General features: G+C 40.4%; 1 protein-coding gene across 1 annotated transcript in view; it reads right to left on the bottom strand.

The window, feature by feature from the left end:
• KCNK5 (potassium two pore domain channel subfamily K member 5) overlaps window positions 1–17,984 on the bottom strand; it is a 41,360-nt gene extending 23,376 nt beyond the window's left edge. Inside the window, exon 1 of the mRNA XM_039337103.1 lies at window positions 16,625–17,984. Coding sequence (XP_039193037.1) covers window positions 16,625–16,810 — 186 coding nt within the window. The 5' untranslated portion in view covers window positions 16,811–17,984. The remainder of the gene's footprint in view (window positions 1–16,624) is intronic.
• Between the last annotated feature and the right edge of the window lie 4,982 nt (window positions 17,985–22,966).

The raw sequence follows: 22,966 nt of genomic DNA, 5'->3' as shown, positions 1-22,966 counted from the left end.
CCTTCTATAGTTTTCTAGGTTCCTGCAAGCATTTCTAAGAAATTTGTTAGCTTGATGGATTTTTTTAAAGCACTAGACCACCTTTTTTATCATTGCAGTTTTAGATATATCTTTAAGACAAACCAATCTTATGCACATTTCTCTGATACTAAGTTTCCTTAATTACAATAAATTTACTTAGGATTGGGCTATAAATTCCAGAAAGCTAGACACACAAGAAAAAAGTAATATATTTTAAATGTGATATGTTAATCTGAGAAACTGCTTGTATGGGCCACTGGAAATATAAACACTTTCATAGAAAATCTGCATCTATCTGGCCTATGTAGATAGATCAAGCAAGATTAAAGAAAACATATTTTCCATATAATTAAAAAGGCAATGTTTGAACAAACTATAAAAAGCAAAGTTACGCACAACTGTTTGCTGTTTCATGGAGTTGCTCTTCATAATTCTCTATTTTATGGCCTTTAAAAAATTCTACTTAGAAACATTTTTTGTCAACACAAAGGAAATTACAGCATGGGGAATAGGCTTATCTGTCAATATTCTCATACTGATGTACTTGTATGCATGATTAACAGTAAAACTGCAGTTGTATTATTGTACATTAGCACAAATGCAATCAATTTTAATCCAGATATGAATTGCTGAACACAGACCATTTCATTTTTTCTTCTGTTGCTTTCATATTTTTATAGCTGCTCTCATTTGCCTTCAGATGACTCTAATAAAATATATTATTCTAAGTAAAGTAATTTCGACATAATCCTTTCTCACATTAATCAGCATCTTCTTCACAGAGAGATATGTAGTAGAGATAAACACATCTAATTCTGTTTTCTTGAACTTTATACTTCATGACCTGTATATATGCAATATGTGTTTTTGTATGTGTGTGTGCGTGTGTGTGTGTGTGTGTGTGTGTGATATGTGGGTGAATACAGCCAAGAAATAATACCTCCAAGTCCTTCATAAAATAGTTATTCTTCATCCCCTAATAACATAAAAAAATAATATGTAGGATATATTCTGTCCAAATGGTGGCACCTGCATATTCATAAAATTACAGTATTATTGTATACAGAATATAGTATTATATATAATAGAACCTTTATTACCTTTATAATGACCTAATTTAGATAAAAAATTACTCCTCATTCAGTTCTCCGTTCATACACAGAATTATAGCCAATAGAAATAAGCATATGACAGGTCACTGAACTGTATTCCAAGCCTTTTGTGTCCACATGGGAATCAAAATCAGCAACACACCTAAGACTCATAATTAAACTTTAATGAATTAGAAATCTCATTGTACTTTGCTACCCAGGAAATTTAGATGAAAAAAATTAAAAGCAATAGGGCTCTAAAAATTTTACTTAAAGTAACTATTACACCAAACTCTAGCCATGCTGCTTTAACAAAACTACATGATATTTACATCAGACCCTTTCAGCTCATGTAAATATACTTGTCCTCTTAACAGATTTCTGGGTGTTCAGAGAAGAATGGTCAAGGAAAATTATTTTTGTTCTCCAAGTTCATGGTTAGCATTTAATATGCAATTACTTTGGACAGTTCATGCCTGCATTTTACCAATATTATTCAAGTGGTGTGAGGGATTCATGAAATCTGACATTGTCTAAAGGACTACTGTATTCAATCTGGGCTGCAAACACTTGGAAGACCAGTAGATAACAGCAAAGAGGTACAGGGATTTAAATCCTTGTTGTTATTGAGAGGCTTTCCTGATTTTTGCAGCCCAAATATTCTAGCCCTAATGTCCATCTAGTAAGTGCTCCAGGTTTTGGTAAATGCCTGCAAGAAACTTTCCTGATAAAACTTTTTGGCTTCTATCCGCTGCAGCCATTTGGTGGAGTCTCAGTTCAGACCAAAGGTTTTTAGCAAGTTTCTCGAAATTGTGCATTACCTTTCACATTTTTTGACTGGGATGTTAGAAAGAAATAGCAATAAATAGAAATATTATAAGCTGGATCTCAAGTTCTCATCCATGAAGAGAATATAGTTCAAGGACACTAGGATATGGAGGCAGAGATGACAGGACAACTGAAAAACATGCCTGCTCTATAGTACTGCAAATCATAACTGTTGAGTCCGTGGCGGGAAAACAGACACGAGAAGCAGCTGGAGTTCTCAGGTTCATTTATTCAGCGTTCAGCTTACAGGAAGATGGCTTCAGCCTCACCCAAACGCCTCACAGCCTCTTATATAGGCAACTCCCGGGTAAATGGGTTACTTTTCCCGCGCCAGCACCCGCGCATGCGCATGGCGCTGGCGACAGCCTGTCTGGTCCCGGGCAGCTTTGCACCTGCCCGGGACTGCCTGCAAACGCCCGAGCCGTTTGCAAGGCTCGGGACATAACACCCCTTTCCCCCGGGCTAAAACTACTACCAACATACAACATTTATTTTATACGACATTTTGCTCCCCAATGTTCCCACTGTTTACTGGCTTTTGCTTTGCCAGCAATGTTATGTAGTCTTCTAGGTACTTGGGAGATTTCTTTGCTCTCTGTGACCTTCTTAGCTCTGGATTACTGGCATAAGTCCCCTGACTGGAGGGAGGCGTGAGCCTGTTCTCTCTATTGTGCCCTGGTGTCTTCCAAGGACTGTGCCCCGATGCCTGGCCTGCTTGCTTGCCCACCGGGCTCGTCAGGCCAGGGCTTCTGTTACTTTGTGACCTGGTTGACCTACCTAGCTGTAGACCCTCAGGCCCCTTGAAGTGATAGCCGCTGCTGGGCGTCTCTGTAGAACCTCCTAGGTCAGTCCAAGACCTGTCAGGAGGCTGTCCATTCCCTGAACCCCATTCTGTGCTCGGGCTCGTGTGGGTTTCTGTACTTTCCCAAAACTCAGGTGTTCCCTGATTTGTGCTAGGGTTGTTGTAGTCGGGACTTGGTTCCTCGACTAACTCTGTGTATGTTTGACCCCCTGTAGGATTTGGGGTAAGGTCAGGCCAACCTTGGGAATTGTGTGCCAGCTCTCTTGCGGGGAATGATTTGTTGGGATGCCCCCGGGTATCCTCCGTTGCTGGAGTGCTGTGTGATGTGTGTGGAAAGTGAGTATGCCCCGGGGTGACTCCCTGGCTGGAGTAGGCGTGAGTGCCTGTTGTGTGGGTAGCTCCATGACTTTCTTTTCGGAGCAATTGCAGAACCTTGGGACGAGCCGTTTGTGGCTCCCTCAGTGGAGATGGGCAGTAGCTCTTGCCCTTCCCTTTGCTCCAAAGGGTCCCCCTCCCCCCCTGGAAAAGACCCAGGAGTCTCAGCAGAAAAGTCTCGCCTAGAGCGAAGTTGGTCGATGTGCCGCCGCAGGACACGACCGTTGTCCAAGGGCAACCTCGTAGGAGAGAGGACCTGTGATCCTGGACACAGAAGCGGGGACCCATGTATGACCAGGCCCGTAATTGCGAGCCCAAACCGGGGCACCCACAAGTAGTTGTCTAGGTGCCCTAGGATGTGCGGTAGATGAAGGCAGTCTGTCCGGATGCAACCGGTCAAGTCTAGTAGTAAGTTGGCGCCCCCAACGAAGTTCAGCTGGACTTCTCCCTGTAGAAGTGGACGGTGTGGTGCGATAAGAAAGGAGAAAGTCAGCCAACCTGTGATGCCAGTCCCCGTAGGTGAGTCTCTTCAAGGCGTCCTTTGCGATGCGCACCATGCGTTCAGCCATACCGTTGGTGGACGGTTGAAAAGGCGCAGACGTGGCATGACGAATCAGGTTTGCCTGTAAGAAAGCTTGGAATTCGGAGGAGGTGAATTGAGGGCCGTTGTCGGACACAATGACATCTGGCAGCCCGTGTGCAGCAAAAATCCCCCTCAGTACCTGAATAGTCTTTGCAGTGGTGGTGGATGAGACAGGCACAACCTCAAGCCATTTTGAATGGCTGTCAACAAGGACCAAGAAGAACTGGCCTGAAAGGGCCCAGCGTAGTCAATGTGCACCCTAGACCATGGGGACTGTGTTTCCTCCCATCTATGCACAGGAGCTTGGGGCATCTCTGGGCGAGATCGTTGGCACAGGTGGCATGCGTGTACCCTTAGCCTCAATTATCTTTATCTAAACCAGGCCACCACAAGTGCTTCGTGCAAGAGCCTTCATACGAACAATGCCAGGATGACCCTCGTGGAGGGATTCTAAGACCCTAGTCCTCATTGAGGTGGGAATGAACAACTCTGTTTCCCCAAAGCAGACAACCCTGAGAAAGGGACAGTTCGTTTCCTTTTGGACCAGAAACTCTGAAACTCAGGACTAGGGCAGTGCTCAGGCCACCCGGACAGGACCCAGGAGCGGACACGTGAAAGTGTGTGATCTGTACCTGTTTCAGCGGTAACATCCCTGGCACTAAGAGGGAGCTCGGGCAAGGCTTGGATTGATAGAATGTTGACAGCTGGCGCAGGGTCAGCTTCTACTACTGGCAGAGGCAATCTACTGAGGCCATCAGCATGGCCCATTTCTTTCCCAGGCTTGTGGAGTAAAGAAAAATCATATGCAGACAAGAAAATAGACCACCTAAGCATTCTAGGGGAAATGATGTGGGGAGTCTGCTTACGTGTGGTAAACAGTCCCAGCAGAGGCTTATGGTCAGTGAAGACCGTGAAATGCCTGCCATATAGAAAATCGTGGAATTTTTTAATCCCAGCAACAACAGCCAGAGCCTCCCTGTCTATCTGAGCATAGTTGCGCTCAGCAGAAGACACTGTTCTGGAGTAATATGCAATAGGAACCTGAGTTCCATCAGACCTGAGGGGACTCAGGACAGCTCAACCCGTAGGGGGACGCATCACAAGCGATGCACACATGGAGAGACTCGTTGAAATGTGCAAGAACACTGTTAGAAGTGAGCAAGGCCTTGACTTCTTTAAAGCAAGCCTCATGTGCTTGTGACCACAGCCACACCAGCTTGTTTGTCTAGTAGCCTGTGAAGAGGCTCAGCTGCACTAGCTTTATGGGAAGAAAAGAATTGTAGAAATTCAGGAGGCCTAGGAAGGCCTGAAGTTCGGCCTTAGACTTTGGCCTGGGTGCTTCTAAAATAGCAGTTAGTTTGGATCAGCAGGATGAATCCCAGCAGCATCAATTTTGAATCCCAGAAATTCAGTAGAAGGCACCCCAATCTTGCATTTGTCTTTTCTGAGCTTGAGGCCTGATTTCCTGAATCTTAACAGGAACAGCCCTAAGCCTTTCAGCTAGAATGTGTGTGGAGTCTCCTGCAATCAAGACATCGTCAAAGTAGGGGCAGACCCCTGGTATACCTCGTAGTGTGTTTCCATTACGCTTTGGAAAATCCCAGGAGCGACATTACTCCAAACTGTAGCCTTTTTACTTTAAAGGCTCCCCTGTGGGTCACAATGGTCTGAGCTATGGCAGCATCATCATCAACAGGCAGCTGTTGATATGCTTGAGCTAGGTCAAGCTTTGCAAAAACACGCCCCCCCCTTGAGAGAGGCCAGGATGTGACTGACCACAGGAACAGGATAGGCATGTTGCTGCAATGCCTTATTGAGTGTGCATTTGTAATCAGCACAAATGCGAATGTCCCCATTTGCCTTTAGAGGCGTGACAATGGGGGTCTCCCACGGGCTGGAATCAACAGGTTCTAGGATTCCCTGTTGGATTAGTTTGTCTAGTTCAGTGTCAATCTTACTTTTTAAAGCAAAAGGGACCCTTCTTGCTTTAATCCTAATGGGAGTGACAGTGGGGTCTAGCTTTAAGGACACAGGTGGTCCTTTGAATGTGCCCAGCTGGGGGCTGAAAACATCTGCAAATTCTTTGCAGACTTCCTGTAGGTCGAGTGTTTGTAAGCTGTTGAGTCCTGTGACGTGTATCCCCAGGGCCTCAAACCAATCGAGTCCTATGAGACTCGTTCGTTCACCCCCTACTACTAATAAGTCTAGTGGACCTTCAAAACTCTTGTATTGCACGTTAAGGGTGGCCTCCCCCTTAACACACACTCTTGAGTTCTGAAAATCTGTTAATACAATATCAGAAGGCCTTAACTTGGCCTTAGACCCACTTCTGGAACAAATCTTCCTAAATGTATGCAATGAAATGATGGACAGGGCAGACCCCTTGTAGCTTCACGTTGAGTGACAGCTTTTTCTTCATGGGCTTGTGTATGCCTGTTCTACAGATGCTTCTTCGCGAAGCGCAAAAACCTACCCTATTCTGGCTGGGGAATCTGGTACCCTTCAGGCGTTCTTCTTGGGGTTGTGCCTTTCGTCGGCCAGGCACACAGCTGCAATGTGCCCTTGTTTACCGCATGCCCGGCAGGTAGCGGAGCGGAACTTGCAGTCGGTTCTCCTGTGGCGACCTCCACAGCCGATGCACTTGAGCGGAGCCGAAGAGCTTCCCTTCTGGTTCTCTTCCTTCGCGGGGTGTAGACGGTCGACTTCCTCGTCCGGATCCTCCTCGGAGTTTCGTCGGACGTCTTCCTGGTGCACGGACGCACCCTCTGCACTGTTTCTGATCGGCCGCATGTTTTTGACGGCGCCGCCTGCTGCTTCTTCTGCGGTGACTTCCCTTAAGGCGTCTTGGAAGGATAATTCTTCCTTTGCGAAAAGTCTCTTTTGTAGCTCTCGATGCCTTAACCCGCACACGAATCGGTCCCTCAGTCGTTCCTCGAGGTCCTTGAACTCGCAGGGCTTGGCGGCCTTCCGTAACGCGGCGATGTATTCCTTGGCTGACTCACCGGACCGTTGATCCCTTTGTTCAAAGATGTGGCGCCATGAGATAACGGACACCTTGGGGTTGAAGTGCTCCTTCAGCAGCTTCTTCAGGTCTGCGTAGCTTACAGACTCTACTGGGACAGGTGCTGCAAGGTTTTCTGCGATTTCGAAGGCGTCTTGGCCGCAAACGCAAAGCAGGGTGGCCGCCTTCAAGCTATCTTCCCTCACTTGGTTTGCCTTGAAGTAGTTCTCCATTCTGGATACGTAGGACTCCCACCGCTCTGGATGTGAGACGTCGAATTCCGAAAGCCTTCCGATTTTCGCCATCTTCGGATCTTCAGGAGACGGGTCTATCAGCCAGCCTACCCCCGAATGCGCACCGGATTGGCGGGCAGCTGCCGAGTCGACGCCGTTCCTCTTCCGCCGCTCAGGACTCCTTGGGTAAGCTTACACTTTTTCCTTTCCAGGTAGTGCAAGGCATCCCATCCTCGTCGCCAGTGTTGAGTCCGTGGCGGGAAAACAGACACGAGAAGCAGCTGGAGTTCTCAGTTTCTTTTATTCAGCGTTCAGCTTACAGGAAGATGGCTTCAGCCTCGCCCAAACGCCTCGCAGCCTCTTATATAGGCAACTCCCGGGTAAATGGGTTACTTTTCCCGCGCCAGCACCCGCGCATGCGCACGGCGCTGGCGACAGCCTGTCTGGTCCCGGGCAGCTTTGCACCTGCCCGGGACTGCCTGCAAACGCCCGAGCCGTTTGCAAAGGCTCGGGACATAACAATAACTATGAGCAAAACCTCTTCAAGTATGGTATATGTTCCCACCAACGATCCAATTAGAATTTAGCTAATAGGATATATACCGGTAATAAATCTAACTGTTAAAGGAAGCATGGACCTTTTAAAGCAGTTTATATTGAAGAAATAAATAACAGCCGTACTTTGAACACTGGATTATGACTATATATAGTATTTTTGGCACCAAAACTTCATGCTTTATACAAATTGTGGTTGGCTCATTATATAATTAACATAGTTGTATGTTACATTGATAAATCGTATACAAGCAGATCTTACCAACAAGTTTTCCAAGAAAGGAGACCATATTTACATTAAGAGATATTTGCATGTGTGATGGCATGGAAGGAAAACCTGCTATTGTTCACATTTTTAACAGATCATCATTTGCTTGAAGCAAAAGGTTTCTATTCAGTATTCTTTTTCACCTTGCCCCCATTTTAATATTCTCCATATCTATTTATAAAGAAAAAGTAAACATCACAAACTTCCTTCTTTTAGCCAAGTTGCATTTTCAATAACCACTGAAAACGGAACACCCTTCTTTTGAAACAAGTGCAGCTGCAAGTGTTATTGCATCATAAAGCCTGAAATGTGATCATCTCAAAAGTTTGGTCACAAAAGGGACAGCAGCTGTTGAGACTTCAGTCCAAGAAGCAGCTGTCCATGTTGGAGGAGGTTTGGATATAAATTCTTAAGATGTCTTCAAAATCAAAGCTTGAATACTGCCTAAATGTTTCATGGATTACTACTGTCACACACATTTTATACTATAGTTTTACATCTCAAAGATAAAATGTATCACTGTTTAACATTACTTTAATTGTATAAAATTGGGAAAGTAACATTGAGAAATCTCTCTAGAAGCTTAGCAAAACTGCTCTGTGATACAACATTTCTTCAACATTTTAAATTGATTATATATAATCAAAAGAAATGGACTTCATAGAGCAGATGACAGAAATAGCCAATCATTTAGGTAGTTGTCCTTAGTCAAAAGTTTTTCTGGTTACTCTTTCCAATTTAAAAATGGAAGTTATTCAGGTTTGGTTTGGAAAAATATTCTGCTCCAGTTCCAACAAGGAAATTCAAGATACTTTCGTGATGCAACACACATTTATTTGGGACCCTGACTTAGTGACTTTTAATTTTTTTAACAATACCCAGAATATGTAGGGCAGAAGAAAATGCTTTATCAAAGACAGCATTCTCTTCTTTTAAAACTACGAATATGTTACAGTATTCATATTTAGAATTAACTGTAGCTGCTGCAACTGCTTTTCCCCCACCCTGCAGTCTAATCCAAATGAGACAATGGTATGGTATATCTATCTATCTTAAAAGGCTGTGAAAACCATTGTCCTTAATTCACTGTCTGTAATACAAACTGCTCTGCTCTGAATTTATGTAGTTTAGTAGATGATTGGCAGGAGCTGGCATGAAGAGTTTCTAATGCTTTAAAAGAATCATTTCTCTTTGGAAAATTAGATGCTTCCCTTTAAATTATGTCAACAAAATAAACCTCTGTAATTCCTATGCACATACTTTCAATTTGGAGTCGGAGAAGGCTCCAAAGGGGACACAAGATCATCACAGCCTGACCTTTCAGTGGCTTGATTTCATGCAAAATACCAGGATTCTCATGACATCAGTACACTGCATGATCCATCACGAGATTTCTCGTGGGCTTTATGGAATCCAGAGATTAATGTAAGATAAAGTTATATTCCCAGTTAATTTCATAATGAGCATAAGTAATGGAAGATATGCTAGGATTAATTTCTTAAGCACAGTTGCACCATAGAGAAAAATCTACAGCTGCATGGTAAACTTAAAGCTTACAGACTTTTCTCTGCACAAACTTATGTCAAACATGTAAGGAGACGGTGTCAAATGGTCTTGGGATCTTGGCTCCAATACGCACTTTCCACATGTAATCTGCTTTCATAAGAACCATGGATGAACCAAACTTTTTTAGATGTAGGGCTGAAACAGACTTATGCATGCCATCAAATCAAACTACTACCTGTCTTATGAAATAATCTTGTAACAATTCTAGAACAGTTACTTATTGCCCAACTCATACAGAGGAAAGAGGATAAGATCTATGATAGCGCTGTTTCTCCCTGGCCCCGCCAGATAACATGCACTCTAGCACATGAGAGGGGAAGTGATCATCCAACAACTGGTGGGCAGATAATGGGACTGAAGCTGATTAACAAAGAACTCAAGCTGGATGGAAGATTCTGTTCCCATCATATTTGATACATGTACTGGAGAAAGGGATAACCTGAAGGGAGACTGGTCCTTTATAATGCTTCTACAATTACATTTTGACAGAATTTTGAGTTGCAAAGGTCTATTCTGTCAATAATAGATATTTGCACCATGACAGTATCATACTATTTTGAGCACTGAGAACAATGCCAGTAGTAACCATCTTAAGATATTTGAAACCTACTCAAATAAAAGAATGCATTGGTTGTGCTATGAACTGATCAACTTAAGAGACAAATTCACATTTTTCTATGGCAATGTCATTTGGACCTAATGCTGTTCACTGGTAGCCTGTAAAATTTAGAAACGGGTTTTTTAAAAATGGTTCAGATAAAAATCTAGGAGTTAGGAAGTATAGAATCCTATCAACATTTTTAAGGCTACAAATTGCATGTTTGTGGGGGGAAAATGAAATCTTTCTGTTAGCTGTGTAAGGTGTACATTTCATATAAAATTTCCCATAATATTTTAATAACAAAATCATTATCAGTAACAACATCTGCAACATTTTCAAGTCTTCTGTTAGGAAACCTAAGAGGTGAGAGATATAATCAGATTTACTCTCTCCTATCTGTTGACATGTGAATCAAACATTTCTCTTAAGGCACTGACAACACATTTTGACATAAGACTGGAACCATAATTATAGAGTATACTTTTTTAAAAAAAGAACAATAGTCAAATATAATTTCCTGAAGGAAATACAGTGAGGTGTGCTAAGATAAGTTTTCAAAGCTATGCTACTTTAAACAAGACTCGGCTTTCTCTAAAAATTATCAATTTGTAAGTCATGACAATATGATAATTTCTCTCCCCTCCTTTTTTAGGGGATGCCCTCCCATTCCCATGCTATTCTGATTGTCACTGGGATCCTTTCTTTTACAATGCTAATAAAGATCCTTTCACCAACTTATCCAACTGAGAAAAAAAAAATCCTATTTATTTTTGCTAAGAGGGAGAAACTCTCCCAGCTTGCCTCCAAGAAACTAATGGATTATATGGCTGCCTGCTTGCTTCTTTATCAACCAGCACTGGTGCAATGTGTTTAATTAAACACTAGCACTATATTTTTACTTCTGTAAAATTGTCAGAGCACAATAAAAAAGTTGTCCAAAAATGTTGTCCAAATTTAAGTACACCCATTTAAAAAAAAACAAAAAACAACTAACTGGCAAACATATCCTTATTTTAAAAATACAAGACAGGAAATGGAGAGAAAAGAGTGCAATACTGTATTAATTTTATGCAAGATGTAATGGGAAGTGTTGCAAGATGCAAATGACACTGTGACAAAAACTGAATCAGGCTAAAGTGCTTTAATGGCATATTGCAAGTTTCCTATCAACTAGACAAAGCTGTGCACTAAGATAGATGGGCGTACATTCAACCTGTTACTATAGAAGTGCAGAAAATTTATCTTGCTCACATTCTAAATAACAGAGTATGTCAGCCCATTAGTTAGTCAATCAATCAATCAGACAGAGATACCAGAAAAAAAGAAAACAAGTTTCATTTTCCTAGTGGTTGACTACTGACAAAGTGGAAATTGCATTAATTTATCAAGTGTGAAAAAAGGCCCTGGCTAATTAATTTGATATAAGAAAATATAAACCCTCCATGATATACTCAACTTATGACAGCAATTGAACCCAACATTTCTATTGCTAAACAAAGCAGTTTTTAAGTGTGTTTTGTCCCATTGTATGTCCTTTCTTGCCACAATTTTTAAGTGAATCACTGCTGTTGTTGAGTTAGTAACATGGTTGTAAAGTAAATCTGGCTTTCCCGTGGACTTTGCTTGTCAGAAAGTGGTGAAAGGTGATCACATAGCCCCGGGCACTGAAACTGACATAAATACATGCCAGTTGCCAAGTATCTAAATTTTGATCACATGGCCATAGGGATGCTGCAACAGTTGTTAAGTGTGCAAAACTGTCATAAGTCACTTTTTTCAGTGCCGTTGTACTTTCAAATGGTCATTAAATGAATGATTGTAAGTCAAGGACTACCTGTATGCTAAGATTCATGACTAAATGATACTGTTCAGTAGAGTATGATATAATTAACCCATTTTTGAATTGTCATTGTTTTCATAAACATATTTCTAAGGACAGCCTGTCACTTCAGTTTCACAAATGATAATTACATTTGACAATATGAAGTAATCAGAGGTTGCAAGGTTGCATTTATAATCATCTTTGATAGAAGGCCAACAAAGTTCTGGAGAAGCTTTTATTCCAATACTGTTACTATATATAAGTCCTCAATCTTCAGAAATATTTTTTTTAAAATGACACCTTTGATTTTGACATGATGTAGTTTGATTGAGTTGGGGTTAACATGTTCCTATTAAGGTGGGATAGGAGAAAAAAAGTATAAACTAAGAACCATGGGATTCAAAAGGTAGGAGCAAAGCTTTAACATTTTTGTAGGGAACCCAAACGTACATCAGGTACTGTGACCCATTCAGAGTATCAATCAATGTAACTGTGCCCAAATAAGTTAAATGTAAGTAGAAAAATAAAATTAGCCCAGTGGATAAGCTGTGATGTTATCTTTCATACATTATTTATTTATTTTATTTATTAAATTTATATGCCACTCATCTCACTCTGCCAAACAATTCTGCGTTATTGTTCTGTATAAAAAAAGTAATGGACCAACAATTCTCATATTTTTGTTGCTTTGTTGCCCAGTATTCACAAAACACAAATACATTCCTGTACCCATACAATTTCTAACTGATACTCTTCTTACATCTGAGAAAACATGAGCTAATCTTCAGAAGCTCTTGCCCAGAAAAGTTGCCACCCTATGCATACTTATTAGATAATAAGTCCTAAAATCAGTAGATACGTTCCAAAATAAACATGCATAAGATTATGCTGCTATTTTAAACACACCCCTGCAGACATACAAAGAAAAATGTCTTTTCTAACAGTTCGATTCAGAAGTTCATGACATCTTGTAGGACAGAAATGCACCTGTGGTTTTAAAGAATAAAAAAAGTTTCTTATGTAATTTGTTACAGGAAATGAAAACCAGTTACTAACTGTTACAGTTTATGACTCAATGAAGCAACAAAATAGGAACATTTTATCATTACAAGTTATGTCTATGTTATTTCATTGGCAACATAAAATGTAAAAAATTATTAAGAAAAATTTAGCATGAACACCAACTTTTAAAACAATTCATAGATCATTACAAATCTATACACTCTAAATCAGCGTTTCTCAACGTTTGTGTGATGGCGACCCCGTCACACGGACGTGCCGCACATGCGCAGTGCGCATGCGCGGCGCCACCCCGAGGGGGGAAAATGGCGGATCGCATTGTTTGGCGACCCCCGTAAAATGGTCATTCGACCCCAAATGGGGTCGCGACCCATAGGTTGAGAACTGCTGCTCTAAGTTCTAGCAATGTCTGCTGTGAAATAGAAAGCCATGGAAATGCAATATTTTGTTACATTTAAGCACCATCTTTCAGATTTTCAAGATATAGGATTAAAGACTAATTAGGAGTGGATTCTTTTTGTGTGTGCAAAAATTCAGAGTTAGAAGAACACCTCACTATATTAAAACTAACATCTTCTAGCGTTTGATTTTGAACATGTTCCTTTATGAAAACAACCATTTTAAGGTGGGGGGGGGAGAAATACAGCTTATTTGTAACTTCCAGGAAATTGAGAATAAAATAGGAGGAAGATAAGATTTAAAAAAGAGAATATATAACTGGAAACCTGATACAGGCCTCACAGAATTTGGGGGAGTGAAGAAAAGTAGGTAGAATTTACAGTATAAGCAGAGTGCAAGAAACAAGTTGTGTCCAAGTTGCATATGAGAGCTACTAGGATTTGAACATGGGTGTGGCACAATAATTTGAGCAAAGAAAAAAGGAGATAGTCATACCAGCAGAATTCCTGGATTCTGCTTTAAGAACTTTTAAAAATAAGTTCTAGATACTCCAATATAAAGTGACCAAAATTTTTCATTAATGGAAATGGAAAACAAATGATTTGTATTGCCAAAAAAAAGAAGAAGAAGAAAGAAAAGGAACCTCTCAAAATTTACTAAAAGAGAAAACATGCTCAGCGTGAAAAAGCATACTTGCAACACATGTTTAAAGGTCTTAGTAATCATAGTCTTAGATGATCATTCCATTCAATTAAATTATATGGACTCCGCACTTCACTTAGACTGATGCAACAAGTACAGCAACAGATGTAGGATCAGTGGTACTGAAACTTAACTTCAGGAACTCTTTCCCCAACTTCCTGGGTACATTTTAGGTACAGTTTGTTAAACTGCAATGAAGAAAGGGGAAATGCTAAGAAGCAGAAGTTTCTGAAGAATGTCTTGCTTTCCAGGTAAATACTTATACTTCAAAGTATATAGACTTGCCTCTTAAATAGAGCAAGCAGCTTTTCTGAAAAATTTGAAATAGCCATCAGCTGTGTGAATGGTTCTGTATATGTGCCCCAATCGCTTCAGCGGGTTATATGCAGTAGAAGAATTTCAATTTAGAAGTCTATCAAGCATCTTCCCACGTAGGTGTAAGACAAGAAAATACAAGTCTATGAAGAACAAGTAAACAGAGCAGCACTGTTTGATGCATCAAAGTTTAATAACTTCTCTGTCCTGAAACAGGGGACTTTTTCAATTACAAGTGGACAAGAGGAAAATCCAGCTGTAGAATAATTTGAACAATATGGAGACACAGAGTAATTGAATTCATGGACTGAAATAGAGGTTATACATCATGCTAGTTAGCTCAGTTCTCTCAGATCATGACATATCAGGATGTATTTATTTGGCTTACATTATAGGTTCATCCAGTGAATTTTGCACTAATTTCTCCCAATCTCAGTTAACTCAACTTAAATAAGGTATTAATGGCCATAATGACATAAGCCAAATTGAAGACAATTCAGTGATTATAAAGCACTGTGCAAAGTGAATGATGCTACGTGTAAAATGCAAAATGTGATATACAAATTCATTATAACAAAACTATTTGCCTTTCCCCCCTCTTACCTCCAGAAAATTTGTCCATCTTACAGAAGAATGGAAAGAGGAAAATATATAATATTCCAAACATGAAGCCTAGGCTAAACTCAGTAACTGGTTCAGATTGTACCCATTTGTCAGAGTTCAAAAAAGTTAAAAACACAGGTGGAAGACTTGCACTGGAACTGTATTGCTTGTGCCTTCCTTTCTCAAACATACGATCTTCTAGAAAGTAAGCCATATGGTGCACATTATTTTTTTTCTATAATTTTAAAAGCAGACCCTGCACCCACAAATGCTAGGAAAGAAAAAAAAATAATGTAATCCATATATATATATATATACATAGAGTAATGCCAATATCAAACAAGCTATTCTTTTACAGGAAATTTCCTTGAAGACTGTAAACATCTTCAAAAAAAGATTTGCATTCTTTAAATATTGCAAGAATTGGATTGTTATCCAGAAAAACTTTCTTTAAAAGGCTACTGCAGAACAGCTAATATTTCTATGCTAAAGACTAACATTTCTATGCAAAAGGCAAAAGGCTAGAAGTGCAGCAAGGACTTGGCCTAAATTGTGACTCACTCAGTCATAACAAATATACTGCATTCTTTATTGTACTCTCTGGCCTCTGGGCAAGACAGAGCTTAACACAAGTGCCAGACAAACTTTCCTACTTAATGGAGCTTAACAGATAGATAAGAAGGGGCAGGCAAAACAAAGACCAAGGAAGGACACATTCAGCACCCTCCTTTGTTTTTCAGATCCTTATGAAGTTCAGCTAATTGGGTTCTTATAGTAAACTCTCTTGAAGTCTTCAGCCTTTCTACCCACTCTAGAAAAGTGTCAAATGCACTGGGACTGAAAGTCCAAAAGCAGGGTTTTTTTTTTTAAATGAATGAATGAATATTGAAGGAACAAAACATTGCATAACCCATACCACATGGAGGATAATTTCCAGTGAATTATTTCAAAGCTCACCTTTGACCTTTTGAGAACCAGAGATACACCAGCAAATTCAAGGGGTTAGGCTGTATACAATGAGAAATTTTACTTGCCTGTTGACATATAACCCTAACCTTTTTGGCAATAATCTTAAACGTCACCATTCAAAAACTGCAAGAAAACTTACAACTAAAAATTTGATTACAAAGTAGGCCTCCCTTGCACATTAGTGACATAAATACGTTGTTTTCACCTGCTCACATGGTAAATTTTGGAAATGTTACTGTGGAACATTTGGGAAAAAAGAAATTGCAAGCAAAGCACCTGCTATTGAGATAAATGCACCAATATGGCACTCAGTGTTTTCTTAGCAAAACATATAATCCCTGCTAAAATACGACCAGCTTGGTTTTTCACCGTATAAGAGAATGAACCAGGTGAATCTGGATATGTTAGATACCTGCTTTTAAATGTAATTTCAGATATCAATATTTGTTCAGCAAATCCATACTTTCCACTGTAGCAGAATTCAGTGTCTCTGGATATTATTCATGCCTTGTTAAGTTTGTGCAATTCAGTGCAGGAAGAGACACATACCTAGCAGGAGGCCATCAGAGTTGAACAATGTTTTTACTGTGTTCAAAGACCTGCCTCCTGCCTCCAAGAGAAAACCAAAGGCGTCTAATTTCGAGGACAATATCTCTCTTTTTTGCAAGGTGAGAGAGAGAGAGAGAGAGAGAGAGAGCAATGAGTGCAGGGCAGGCGCATATTTTAATTATTGCAGGTGCCATTTGCTTAAGCTTACAGCGTTAACTGGCGCCCTTTGAGAATCTGCAGCAATGCACTTTTGAAAGGAAGACAACCCATTTTGTTCGAGTCGAAAGAGATGGCGGGAAAGAAGCTTTTTTTAAAACTCACCTGCAGGATCTTATCTAGCCCCTCCTGGCTCAGACAGGGAAACTCTTTCAGGAGCTCCGACTTTTTCTGCTTGTAACCCTCGGCCGCATGTTGCAAATGAGGATGCTCCAGTACTTCGAAGATAGCTGCTCCGATGGACAGGTAGAAAATAATCGCCGACGTCAACAGAGGACCCCTATCTACCATGGCGGTGCACAGCAGGTAGCCTCAGCTCCAGAGGAAGGGAGAGGAAATGACTCAGGGGTGCCTCGGCTGGAGAGCAAGGCGAACCCCGCTCCGTCGGCAGAGAATGCCACGGATCCTCGCTGGCGCGCTCCCTTTCTTCACCCGGCCTCGGCTTTCCTCCTACTCCCCCTCCAGACTCCCGTTTTTACTTTCCTCCCCACCGCCGCCTCTTTCTTCTCCCGGTTATTGCTCTGCTGCTCTTAGACCGCTCGGCTTCGGGCTGCTCCTCCGGTGTCCTCGCTGCCACCGTCGTTTGAATTTGGAGCCCTTCTCTGCTCCCACTCGCCTCCTCGAGCGGCGCATGCGGAGCGTTTCCCAGCTGGCCGCCACCAGCGGCGGTCCCGAAGAGCGGCGAGTGAGAAAGAGCGAGGGTCCCTCCGCTCAGTCCGGCTGCACGTGGCGGGGACACCCCTCCCCCCCTTCAAGCGCTCTACGTGGGCTTCGATCGAAACCACCGCGACTACTGAGGAAAACCCGCGCTTCCGCTTTGACTACTTCGGCCCGCGCGTTCGGCGGCGCTCTCGCAACTGAAGCGTGGCCCAAGTCTGTGCGCTGTCTTTAGTACGGAACGCCCACCCCGCGGTGCCAGCTTGTGGGACGGCCGGAGCCTTGCTGCTGCCACCGCCTGGGTGGGGTGAGTTGCGAACAGCGCAGATAACTGAGATATATCCTGATTCTTACCTTGAAGTAGGTGGGGTCCTGCGTAATTCGCCGCGGCGAGTGACACCCACGCCCGCATTTACATTCCCCGGCCCTCTTAAGGACTGCGTGGAGGATAAGACGCTGGTCAGGTGCTTCGAAAGGAGCGAAAACCTTCAGATTGGGTTCCCTCGGATAGAATCGCTGCCTTGTGACTGTTTGAGACTAAGAGCCTATCAGATGAAGGGAGCGGCTGATTGTGCCCTAATAAAGTGGCTATTAAGGTAGACCGTGTCTAAGTATTTGAGGGGCTATCACAAAGTGACCCGCTGATTGTCCCCTAATAAAATTGTTATTAATAGACTCTGTATCTAAGCATTGGAGGGGCTGTCACAAAGAAGAAGGGGGTCAACTTATTATTCAAAGCACCAGAAGGCAAAGTCAGAGACAATGGATGGAAACTAATCAAGGAGAAAAGCAATCTGGAATTAAGGAGAAACTTCCTAACAGTGAGGACAATTAACCAATGGAACAGCTTGTGTTCAAAAGTTGTGGATGCCTCATCACTGGAGGTTTTTAAGAAAAAACTGGACAGCCACCTGTCTGAAATGGTATAGGGTCTCCTGCTTGAGCAGGGGGGCTGGACTAGAAGATCTCAAAGGTCTCTTCCAACTGTATTCTGATTGATTGATCTACTTTTAACAGCTCCAACTCTCTTTGTTCTTCTGGGCTTTGCAGGAAGAAAATAGTGAGCCAAGGCCAGGATCGGTTGGATTGCATAGGGATAAGGGGTCATATTGTGAATGATACTGTAATAATTAAGGCTCTGATACTTTAATTGGCAGAATGGATCACGTGTTTTCTCAGTGTTTTTAAAAAATGTTGCGATGATAAGCATGAGTCTTTGAGTGGGTCAAGACTTGGTTCTTGCTGTAATAGATTAATATGGCTGGAACTAGGTAAAAAAAATGGTTTTATAGCTAAATCTCATAAATGTTATTCCCCCAGAGCTATGTTGACAGGGAGAATGGACGGTCCTCATTCCACATTGTGGATGGCCTTTGGCTTTGATGGTGTCTTTGTTTTCTTTTCTCAATGGGTTTAATTTTCCAGCCACATCACTGACGGATTGGATACACTACAGTAAGAGGATCATGTACTGCCTTTTGTTAGGCAGTCTAGTGGGACAATTTGGGCTGCTGACTTTGCCTGCAGAACGGTATCATGCCAATCTGTTTCCTTGTCTGGGCCACTCAGTCACCACTTGTGTTAGGAGTAGGTACTTCATTTACTTTCCTCCTGGCTGATGCAGCATCATCCCTTTTCTCTCTCATGTCCTCAAATGCACTGGGACTGAAAGTCCAAAATAACATGCAAGAAGCAGTGGCCATTTCTTTTACTTCTGCTCACTTTTTCTACCCTTCATAGCTAAGAAAGGTGAGCGATAGCAGTGGCTGCTGCTTCTGATAATTGTCCTATAGTTTCATTTCTGTATTCAGTGGTGAGTTGGAAATCCTGTAGCTTTTATCTATGTTAATAGAATTTATTTATTTATGAGACTTATATACCGCTTTAAGTGCAAGCACTCTCTAAACGGTGTACACCAGTAAGCAATGTATATATATATATTTACATTGCCCCCAACAATCTGGGTCCTCATTTTACCTACCCCGGAAGGATGGAAGGCTGAGTCAACCTTGAGCCGGTGAGATTAATTAATTAATTATGGAAACATGTATAAAAGTACTAGCTCCCTGGAAAAGGCTCTAATGTTGGAAAGGAAGGAAAGAGAAGAGGATGACCAATGCAAGGTGGATGTACTGAACTCAGTCAAAGTGACAATGAGTGTCCTGAAAGAAGAGGTTTAGGAATAGAACATCAAGGAGAAAATGTGTTTTTACTTGGTCACTAGGAGTCAAAAAATGACTTGATGGTACATAATCAACCAATGCAAAAGTAATTTCTGGTCCTGACATCCATGTAGAGCTCACCTTTTTCATAGCAGTTTCCAGTTTTTGCTATTGCAAAATGAATCTTTAATCAAAGTAATAGGATAATGTCGTTGTGGATGCAAAGCTTGAACTACATGTGTACATCAAACCAGTATGACACAGAATGTCAGGCAAAGGTGAGGAAAAATGCAAGGCAGAAATTATATTTGCACAGAAAACAAGTCACACACATACTGAGAACCAACATTGCCAGTCATTTAAGGGACACCAGGAAAATGAAGTGCAGTTTCTAAAACTTTTCCACCCAACTATCATTGCAACATTGTTGAAAAAAATGTAACTCCTTGAGATAAAACAAATCAGTGCTTAGTAACTGATGTTTCTTTCTATCAGTTTCTGTTGTTTTTTCTCATGTACAATTCAATGCTGCAGAAAGAAAAGAAGCATATGCAACATTTGAAATAATTGTTCAGTGGGTAAGCCATTATGTGATTTGCAGAATATTTTCCGTTAGTTTAGAAATTATAAAACTTTAAATATGTTAAATTAAATATGTTAAATTATTCTCCCATACAGAGAATACAATGTAATTTTAATAACTTTGTATAGCCTTACATCATCAATGTCTGCTTGGATCGGGCTAGTAATAAAATGTGCATTATGACATATACCTTGTGACTTACATATTTATATCCAACAGCAAACACAAAAGGCTGAGATTTATTGTGACAGGAGAACAGATGTTACATAATTTTTGCATCATAGTTTGTAGTGGATGTCTGTGTTCTCCGCATTGTTTGTTGCTGTGTAAAATCATACAGGTGATTCAGTTCTCATTCATAATCTGAACTTTTCTGGAGTAATCAAAGAACAATAGCGGTAATTAGAACTAATTTTTGATTTGTATCCTATTCACATGCTCAGGCTGTCAGTGACTTGTCCTTATCCTCCATCTACTTTACAAATATTTTATTAGGCAAATTATATATGTGTGAATAATTCTCATAACTAATATGTATCATCCTATATGTACATTTATTATAGGAAGACTGTCAGAAAGTCAGGTAATTTTAATGCTTACTCTTTACTAGTTTCTCCATAATCAAAGCTTGATCATTTTTCCTTCTATCAGCAGTATGTGATTTTTTTATTTAACTGTGGAATTCATACATCAGTAGGCAATTCAGTGTTATTAATGTATTCTTTATTGTGTTTTTCCTTCTGAAAATTTAGTTACCTTCATTATTTTCAGATAGAATTTTCAGATAGACTGAGAATGCCTCGGTCTTTAGAAATGGAGAATTTGTTCTTGGTACCATAAATATCCAGTTACCTATATTATTTATATGATATCTGTATGATATATAACTGGTATCAGGTAGGTAAATACCTGTATTATTTCATGCCTTGACTTATTCTCACACAGTGCATAGCAATGCAGCCTTGATTATAAAGTAATCTACCTGGGTTGAGGCAGCAGATAAATTCCATAAATAAATCCTTTGTTCTATTTAATCTCTTCTTTCATATGTTGCTGTTTAAATATTGGTGTTTCATTTAAAATATTTTCCATAGCTTTCTGTAATCATTTAAATACCAATTCTTATTCCCAGTTTGTATAAGAACTAAAGGGTAAAGCAGTAATGCTAAGGTTCAAAAAGATCTCAAACTCAAATAGCCCCAAGTGCCACATAAGGAATGGGCCAATACACTAATAGAAAAACCTCTAATAAGTAAAAAAAATATGAATAAAATGAACCAAACTGCTCTACACAACTCCCCCAGGCTTTTCATAGAGCTCTCCCCTCCTACCAGCCCAGGGAATCCTGCAATATCCACCTGAATTTGGCCAGCTGCCCTCCCTATTCTGTTGCCAAACCACAAGCTGGGGGTTTGAGTTTCCTGATTTAAGTCTCTAATTTACCTCTAATTTAAAAAATTAAATGCCAACAAAGAGATATTGGTGGGGGGGAGGAGAAGATCTCTTTGCTACCATTCACTGATTATCCATATTTTAGCAATCCAGATGTGGTAAGCCTAAGAATCATACGCAATGATATAACTATAATGTAAATTGGCTATTGGATAATGAATTCCATGGTTGTAAATTGTTAAGTAATACAACAAAAGAATTCCATTTTAATAGGTTAAGAAAGTTAGAATTATAGCAATTTAAGAATTCAGAAAACAAGTTCAAGCTAGATATTGACTCAGATAGTCATGAAATAGGCATAGGATAAATAGTATTAAGGAGCATAGAAAATACATAGAAATAGGCTTCCATGTAGAGCAGGGGTGTCAAACAGCTAGCCCGCGGGCCAGACATGTCATCCGGAAGCCGTGCCCACCCCATTGCCAGCAATGGCAAAATAGTCCCGATATATCTCATGATGTCATGTGATGTTGCGAGTTTGACATGTCTGATGTACAGATTATCAAATGTTTCATTTATTTTAGTGGCTTTTATAGAGTGAAAGCCAAAATAAATTTATATTATGGACAGGATACGGGGAGGATGCCAAAGCTAAAGGGAACTGATGGTGTTCAGTTGTATCTATTCATTCTACATAAAATTGTATTGCAATTTAAATAAATAAAATTTATTAATCTTTGTTAAATATTACAATTATACAGATAAAGACTAATATGAACTACAAAAAATAAAAATAATAAATAGAAAGTGCATAAAAAAGAAAAAAACTTTAAAATTAGAAAAGGAAGAAAAAATAAGAATATAGCAAAGAAAAAGAAAAGTATATGAATGTATAAAGAAGTAATTTCCCTCTTTTTCACAACAAGTATAAGTAATTTTAACAACTTAATGCAGCAATAATCTCTTCTTTCAGTCATTCAGTCCTGCTCAATAAAAATCCATTAAGGGTTATCAGAAATAATGATGTAGCTCTTTTAACCTTGATCATGTAAACCCACTTTATATTCCTTCCTTTTACTTTTAATAATCTTTAATTCTTCAAAGATTGTTAAATTTAATTTAAAAATCTTCCATTTTTAACTTTCCAAAATCAATGTTCCAATTATTCTTTTTCGATGATGATGATGATGGTGATGATGATGATGATGATGATGATAATGATGGAGTTGGAAAGGACCTTGGGGGTCTTCTAGTCCAATCCCCTGCTCAGGCAGGAAACCCGATACCATTTCACACAAATGGCTGTCCAGTCTCTTCTTAAAAACTTCCAATGTTGGAGCATTCACAACTTCTGGAGGCAGGTTGATCCACTGATTAATTGTTCTAACTGTCAAGAAATTTCTCCTTAGTTCTAGGTTGCTTCTCTCTTCGATTAGTTTCCATCCATTGCTCCTTGTCCTGCCTTCAAGTGCTTTGGAAAATAGCTTGACTTCCTCTTCTTTGGGGCAACCTCTCAGATATTGGAGCACTGCTATCATGTCACCCCTAGTCCTTCTCTTCATTGATCCTCCCCTAGTTTTCCCTTAAACTTATATTTAAAAGTTCTTTCACTAAGGATTAAAAAAAACTCACTGAGAGTGACTTGTTGATTAG

The sequence above is a fragment of the Crotalus tigris genome, unplaced genomic scaffold (genome assembly GCF_016545835.1).
Source record: "Crotalus tigris isolate CLP2741 ecotype Arizona unplaced genomic scaffold, ASM1654583v1 scf7180000017668.6805642782:7212621, whole genome shotgun sequence".
Lineage (NCBI taxonomy): Eukaryota > Metazoa > Chordata > Lepidosauria > Squamata > Viperidae > Crotalus > Crotalus tigris.
This window is presented reverse-complemented; position numbering and strand designations above follow the sequence as displayed.